The sequence below is a fragment of the Sceloporus occidentalis genome, unplaced genomic scaffold, assembly GCF_023333645.1.
Source record: "Sceloporus occidentalis isolate IW3139 unplaced genomic scaffold, rSceOcc1.0.p SCAF_316, whole genome shotgun sequence".
In the NCBI taxonomy this organism is placed as follows: Eukaryota; Metazoa; Chordata; class Lepidosauria; order Squamata; family Phrynosomatidae; genus Sceloporus; species Sceloporus occidentalis.
The window spans coordinates 634,856-642,744 of NW_028317296.1; the positions used below are offsets into that span (position 1 = coordinate 634,856).

Sequence of the window (7,889 nt, forward strand, 5' to 3'; positions counted from 1 at the left end):
TCCTGTCCCACAGCTGTCTGCCCCTGTGAGGGCTGTTTGCTAATAAGGAGGGGACTGTCATAAACCTGCCCTGAGCTATATATAAAGTCCAAACCCCAAACTTATCCCACACGTCAAATCCTCTGACATGTAAGTACCTGAGATGCTCTGCCATGTACTGGGATGCAATGCCCTGCAAACGTGCAGCAGCCTGCAAGCTAGCCATAGTACAAGGCTCTGCAGGATGGGGAACTGAAGAGCTTCCATTGGTTGGTGTATGGAAAAGGTTTATAATGTAAGGAAAGAGGTATTGCGCAGCACAGTCAGTACTATCAGGGTATGGTGGGTTTTATACTCTGCAGGGTCAGGTGGGTGTGAGAGTCCACAGGGTATGGTTGGTGTAATACTCTGCAGATTATGGTGGGCATACTGGTCTGCAGGGTAGGGTGGCTGTGAAACTCTGCAGGGTATGGTGGGCGTAATACTCTGCATTGTGTTGCAGAATGTTCCTCTGGATCCTGCTGAGTGTTTTCTGCGTCATTGCAGGTGAGTGATGTCTGTCTATCTGTGTATCCATCTGTATGTCTGTCTGCCTATCCATTTGTCTAACTGTTTATCCATCTGTCTATCTGTTTGTGTATCCATTTGCCTTGTTGTCCCCAGCCCAGCCACGCAGTGTCTCTTTCTCTGGAGAGTATGGCGGAGGTGGCGGTAAGCGCTTCTCACACTCTGGGAACCAACTGGATGGACCAATCACAGCCCTGAGAGTGCGCCTCAACAGAAACTACATTGTGGGGTAAGATCATAGCTATATAACGTTAGATTGTTGAATACATGTATGGCATTGTTCCACATCCTGCCACCTACTGTGTGCTCTGCAGGCCAAGCGACCATATTCCGCAGGTTCCTCAGGACAGGATGTGGACACTTTGGGTTTTATTTAATAAACAGTGAGCTGCAGCAAGTCTGAAAAGCCCTGTTGCCTGAATAGCGCAGGGCGACATGTAGTTGTGGGGATAGGAGATTGAGTTCAAATAAAGGTCACCTATTAAAGTCTATGGCAGGTCAAAAGTTCAAGTCAAAGGTTTAAAAAAAAAAAAAAAAATATGGATGAGTTATATAACTAGAATTTTCTGGGGTGCGCTCGCGCTGCTGAGTGGTTTGCTGCCTCCGTCGCGAGACACCGCGAGGCGCCTCGCGCAGCGCTAAGGGCGCGAAATTGCACTATAAATAGAAGTGGAGTGAGGGGCAGCGCTTCATGCCACAAGGCGAACTGCAGACTGAGGTACTAACCTGTTGAAGGCTGGTGATCTTAGTTACGCAGGAGAGCCGCGGGCGAAGAAGATGGAACTTCTGCTGGAAAAGCTCCCACCCACCCTACCCCTTATTTATATATAAAAAAAAAAAAAAAAAATTTTTGTCGTGTGCTTTTATTAGAGTTATAGTTATCCCTTATAGGGATGAACTGGTACAGAGTTGGTTTGCCTTCCGGCTTTTAGGGCGGTCGGCTTAGTATATATATATTTATTTTTTGGTGTATATTATATGAAGGTGAGACTCTGGGTTTGGGCCAAGAGTTTCGTTTGAATAAATATGTTATGGTTATACAAGAGTTGTAAAGCTTAATAAAAGTCCACGGCCTGGTTATTCCAAGATAAATGTGTTTTTGTCTTTATTTCAAATATTTGGTTATAAGGTTACATTATATGGTTACAATATCCCTTACAACTACATGACATTCTGGGGATGATCTGGTGTTACTCTGATTAGGCTGGTGCCAGACTAGTGAGGATCAGATGGTAGTCAAGTGTTGGTGGTACTCTGGTCTTAGACTATTGAGGATCTTGGGTCAGACTGGTGAGATCTGGTAACTGTTCTCATTTTTGCCTCCATAGCTTGCAGGTCCGATATGGCACAACATGGTCACAGTACGTGGGGGGATCTTCTGGAGATTTGGAGGAGATTTTCCTGCACCCGGGCGAATCCGTGATCCAAGTGTCAGGGAAGTACTCGAACTACGTCAGAAAGCTGGAGTTTGTTACTGATAAGGGCCGTCGGTTTCCATTTGGCAAAGATTATGGGACCAGCTTTAACGCCGTACCCCTTTACCCCAGCACTGTACTGCGCTTCTTCAGTGGCAGCTCAGGTTCTATCATCGACGCTATCGGCTTCCACTGGGACCATCCCATCAGCAGCTGCGTGCACTGCAAGGGCGAATAAAAGTAACTGCAAAGCATTGCTCCTCCAACCCTAATCCCCTGCAATTTATCACTGCACTTCCAGCAGTGCCCCAACTCCATCACAATGTGCAGAGTGTCACGCACTGGACAAGCGCAAGGTTATTCTCCTGTCTGTGCCCCACATCCCAACTCTGTAAACAACCGTAGCTCCTCTGCTGAAATAAAACCTGCAACATTAACACCTTCGACCTGATTGTATTTTAAATTAATGATTGTCCTGGTGCTTTCTGTGTCCCAGGACATGTCCCAGAAAATCTGGAATTGAAGGTGTTGGGTGCAGGGCTGGCTGTGGAGATCATGGATTTTCCTCTAACTGGCCCAAAATTAAGGAAGCACGAGGTCTGTTCTTTCAGATGTCTGCTTCAGCTCTCCATAACACTGTATGCTTGTGATGCTGAGCTCCAGGATATGACGTTAGGTGTTACTGATCATAAGAATTTAGAATATGTCAGCAAAGCTAAGAGACTAAATCCAGCCTTGTTTGTCATTGTTTCTTTCTCGATTCAATTTTGTTTTTTTATATCATTAGAGATTAAAGAATTTAACCCCTTAATGACAAGACTGTTTCTTACTCGTAGTATACTTTGGGACAAAGGCTCTTTTAACATTTTTCAGTGTTGCTGTTTAGCTGTAATTTTCTTCTCATTTTGTGCACCCACAGACATTATATATTGTTTTTTTCAGGACAACCAGGGCTTTCTTTAGATGCCATTATTTTCATCATATCATCTAATTTACTATTTAAAAAAAATGATAAAATGTGATTTTTTGTTAAAAAAAGGACTTTTCTCACTTTTATTTGAAAATATTTTACTCATCTGCAAAAACTAATAGATTCTACTATTTTTTTGGCTTATTTCTGCAAGTTATTGGGAAATAATTACAAGTAGTGTTTTGCTATTTCAAAACCATTTTTTTCTGCCTCATGTGGTATTTGGGACATCTTTGAAGCCGGCCAATGCAATTTACCCCATCAAACCAAATATTTTTGGGCCGAGCGGCCGGCAGACCAACATTCAAAACAGCCGCTGAGCAGCTGCGAGCAGGATTGAAAGCCGCCTTTTCCGGCCGCCGGCGCCTAATGAAATTAAAGGGGCTGACGTGCACTCACCGCGCCGCTCAATGGCCGTGCCTCAGCACTTCGTCCCACGCCGGCCCCTTTTATTTCATGAATGCCGGCCTCCACCCGCTACCCCCACCAGACACCAGAGAGTCAGAAGCAGTGGTAATTCGGGGGGGTTTTATATGGGGCCTAAGGCTTTTCTGGAGGCAGAGTGCCCCATGATATTCCTTTTAACCCTCTTTATGCCACTCTGCCTCCAGAAATACCTTTTAACCCCCTATATGCCACTCTGCTTCTAGAAATGCCTTTTAACCCCCTACATGCCACTCTCCCTCCAGAAATGTCTTATACCCCCCTATATGCCACTCTGTCCCATGATATGCCTTTTGGAATTGGGAATTTCAAATTTTAACTTTTTCCATGCACACATTTTACCACCAGCCTTTGTTACAGTTTGTTGTAGTATTTTCTTGTGTGTTTTTTTCCACACGCATTTTACTTCAGGTATGAATTAACTGCTCCTGGTATGTGTCCGTGTCACACACCTCAATATGTGTTCAGCAACATCTCCTGAATACAGCGATACCCCCGATGCATGGTTTTGTTGGGTTATTTGGGAGGTAAAAGGCCACCTTTGTGAGGTGTGCATTTTTTGCCATTTGGACATCTGGTCAGTCTGTGCCCACGTCCCATATTTGGGACATCTTTGAAGCTAGGCACCCCATGGGCATTGAAAATGCCAATATTTTATTGCGACAAGTATTGTGAAGATATAGCGCTAATTGTAGGACTTGCTCATAATAACTTTTTTGTATATATATATATATATATATATATATATATATACTGATTTGCATGCGCGTACCCAGAATCCCTTCTGGTTGTGGTAGCACCATGAGATTTCTGAGGGAAAAACAAGCCTTCTGGCTTGTCTGTAGATGAGTGTTTAATAATGCTTCTACTACCCCGTTTAATTTTAGTGGAAGGGTTTTCCATTACCTTTACCCACCATAACTTATCTAATGGTATATATTTATATATATTTGGACTTCTTTGTGACAATGGGGGATTATTTTTACATGTTGCCAAATGTATTTATTTTTATTATTTTTTTATTGCGATTTTTGTGATTAGTGAGCTGGGCTCCATTGGCCTGCATTGCACATGCATTCAACCTGCAGGAGGAGCTTGAGTTCCCAGGAGGGTCTGGATAGACATTTGACAGTTGGCGCACTTCGCTGATGCCAATGAAAAGACTGCTCCTGAACCCATCATCCCTCCCACACAGATCATTGCCTCTGTTACTTCCCAGCTGTCATCAACACTGTTCAATTGTATCCTGAAGTCTTAGTCTAGAGCCCCGGTTCACAGCAAATGGCCCACTGGTACTCCACTTCCTGAAGTGGAAAGATGCAATGTTTTAGCATTAGCTCATTGATCCCATGTGGCCATGGATTTTTTCACCATCATCGTTGTGATTGTGGACTGTTTTTTTAAATTAACTCATTGTATTCCTTTGCCCAAGGTACCATATGCTCCCGAATTAGTAGCTATCTTCATCAAAGAAGTTGTCTGTTTTCATGGCCTTCCAGTACAAATCGTATCTGATAGAGGGGAGATTTGTACGGCTATTTCTTTGTGTTTGGCAAAGGGGATCTCGTTGGCATCAGCTTATCATGAAGCCTCAAAAATCTCTCCCTTCTTTTGCAATTATGGTTACCACCCCTTGTCTTTTCCGTGCTTGATCAACAAAACATCGGCTCCTACACTGGACCTTTGTGTGACCCTGCTACCAGCCCTCTGGGGTAAGGTCTGACAGGCCTTATATAAAACCGCTACATATGAACAACAGGCTAACCGTCACCAGACTGGTGCTTTTCATATAGTGTGGCTCTCAACTAAGAACATTAAACTCAAAGTTCCTTCTATGAAGTTTACTTCTCATTATGTTGGTCCATTCCAAGCCATTCTTAATTTCAAGAAAGTCAGGAATGCTATCCAATACCTAGTATTGTAGGAAGGGATATGTATACCTGGGAACTTCTTAGCTCCAGCTACCCGGATCCTTCCCTTGCGGGACGCGGCCAGGACTGCCGACTGACGTCTTCTTCATCTTCATAAATATATCTAAACTAATCTCACTGGTCTTTTCCCCCCATACAAGTCACTGCCTCTAGCCTATCTTAAGTCTTCGTAGTATAGCAGGGGTTAAGAGGAATCCGTAGGATCGCGCCAGGAGTTAAATGTCCATAAGAGCGATTCTATTGGTTGCCAGCAGGGGGCTCGTCTGGCATCAACCAATGAAGAGCAGCTGCCCTTCATTGGTTGATACCAGAGGAGCCCCTGGCTGGCGACCATTAGAGTCCCTCTTACAGACCATTAAAATTTGAATCCTGGCACCAAAGGCTGAGCAACTTGGCCTGGGAGGAACAGGGATTTTAGTCCCCCTGGCAAAAGGCAGGGCAAGGTACACCTCGGAGCAACTTTGCCTGGGGACACCAATGGCTTCGGCGCCATGATATAAATTTTAAAGGTCTGTAAGAGGGACTCTATTGGTCGCCAACAGGGGGCTCCTCTGGCATCCAACAATGAAGGGCAGCTGCTCTTCAATGGTTGATGCCAGACAAGCCCCCTGCCGGCGACCAATATAGTCGCTCTTACGGACATTTAAATCCTGGTGCCAAGACTGCTGCTGACTGTTACGGTGTTAACTTTTCCCGAAGACAAACATGAAGACTTCGCCGGCGCCCTGGTCTACTAATAATTATTGTTTTATGTATTTCTATGATTTTAAAAAGAAAGCCCTGAACAAAATTATGTATATTTGTACGGGTTCATCAAATATGGAAAAGGGGAATCATGGTTTAACAAACATATGGTAAAAATGACAAAAAAACATTTTGGACCTTTATTATGAAAACCCCCAGGACTAAAGGGGTCCATGGCTATCACCCCAAAAAAGCCCCCTGTCTTTTGTATGGAGTAGGAGAAGAACTATACTCGATTTTACAAGAAAACAGGAAATTACCAGTCACAAGGATACAAAGTAGAATTACCATATTTGCTCGATTATAAGATGACCCTGATTAAAAGACGACCCCCCAAAATCTAAATATTAATTTAGGAAAAAAACAAAAAGCCTGAATATAAGACTACCCTATAGGAAAAAAAGTTTTACTAGTAAATATGAATTCATGTAAACAATATTTTCATATTTAATAAAAGCTATGATTGAGAAAAATATATATATTTTTATTTCCTTTTATTTGCCAACCTGCCCCCCCCCAGTTATGCACATCTGCCCCCAGGGTTGCCACTCTGCCCCCAGAAATGCCTTATACCCCCTATTTGCCACTCTGCCCCATGATGTGCCTTTTAACCCTCTATATGCCACTCTGCCTCCAGAAATGTCTTATACCCTCCTATATGCCACTCTGCCCCATGATATGCCTTTTAATCCCCTATATGCCAGAGTGGCATATAGGGGGTTAAAAGGCATATCATGGGGCAGAGTGGCATATAGGGGGTTAAAAGGCATTTCTGGAGGTATATATATATAACTGCTAACAGCAATCACACTCCTATCAAGGCAGCCAGTACGTGCTGGAACCTGGGGATGATAGGAATCTGACTACAGCCTCCCTATGCCATGCTACCACCACCACCCCCCTTACACATCCATACTAACACACACTCATTCACAAACATTTAAATACTCATTAATTCCATTAATCACACATACATCACAAAAAAACCCTCCCCCACCCCCTTACCTGAACTGCAGATCTCTCACTCGAAGACTTCTGCAGGGGCCCGGCTGTGCGAGCAACTTCTCTGGCCCCGCCCCCAGAGGAAGGAGGGGGGAGGCAGAGTTATGTGACACTCTAGCTTCCAGTTCTCCTGCTGCTCGCGACCAAAGCCCGGTAAGCAGCATGGCCCCAGCGGACATTTTGAGGTCTGATTAGAAGACGACCTCGATTATAAGACGAGGGGTATTTTTAAGAGCATTTGCTCTGAAAAAAACCTTGTCTTATAATCGAGCAATTACGGTATGTTTCAGAAAGGGAGGAGAAAAAACAGAAAAAATACAATAAATAATGAAACATAAGTTTAACAAACAAAGCAAAGTGACTAAAGCATACCGAGGACAAAATGTCATAGTGTTTCTTATCATTAAGTGAAAAGAGGAAGCTGCAGCCACAGGAGATACAAATATATCCAATACAGATTGGTGATGAGAGCAAGTCCCAAGTTTTCCTGCAGAAATGTTGCAGGGACAAAATATTGTATGTAGGTTTTTTTTGTATATGCCATAAAGTGTTAGAAGACACACAATTGAAGGTTAAAATCTAATGTAAAAACTTCCAAGATAAATGTGGAGCAATAAGAGAGGAAGTTGAGCAAAAGCAGAAGAGAATAAAAAAAGTAAAACATAATCTTGATAATGGATATACTTATTGCCAGTCAGCCTTATTACTGGTTTGACGAACACTCTGTGCACATGAACAGAAAGCCCTCCCATAGATTTCAAAGGGAGTGCTTTCCTGACTTTGATTGACTGCTCTAAGCAAAGGACTTCCATATGCATTTATTGTTGAGTGGGCATG

General features: G+C 43.4%; 1 protein-coding gene across 1 annotated transcript; it reads left to right on the forward strand.

Moving 5' to 3' along the window:
* Positions 1-482: 482 nt before the first annotated feature.
* On the forward strand, positions 483-2,199 carry LOC149274863 (zymogen granule membrane protein 16-like). The gene is made up of 3 exons (XM_089505186.1): positions 483-525; positions 643-775; positions 1,875-2,199. The coding sequence occupies exons 1-3, from the start codon at positions 483-485 to the stop codon at positions 2,197-2,199; spliced, it is 501 nt and encodes a 166-aa protein (XP_089361312.1).
* The last annotated feature ends 5,690 nt before the right edge of the window (positions 2,200-7,889 follow it).

Excerpts from the sequence above, each read along its gene's own strand:
- LOC149274863 (XM_089505186.1), top strand. The coding sequence starts at position 483 with ATGTTCCTCTGGATCCTGCTGAGTGTTTTCTGCGTCATTGCAG. Across the intron at positions 526-642 it reads TGTTTTCTGCGTCATTGCAG|CCCAGCCACGCAGTGTCTCT; the intron begins GTGAGTGATGTC and ends TGTTGTCCCCAG. Across the intron at positions 776-1,874 it reads AACAGAAACTACATTGTGGG|CTTGCAGGTCCGATATGGCA; the intron begins GTAAGATCATAG and ends TTGCCTCCATAG.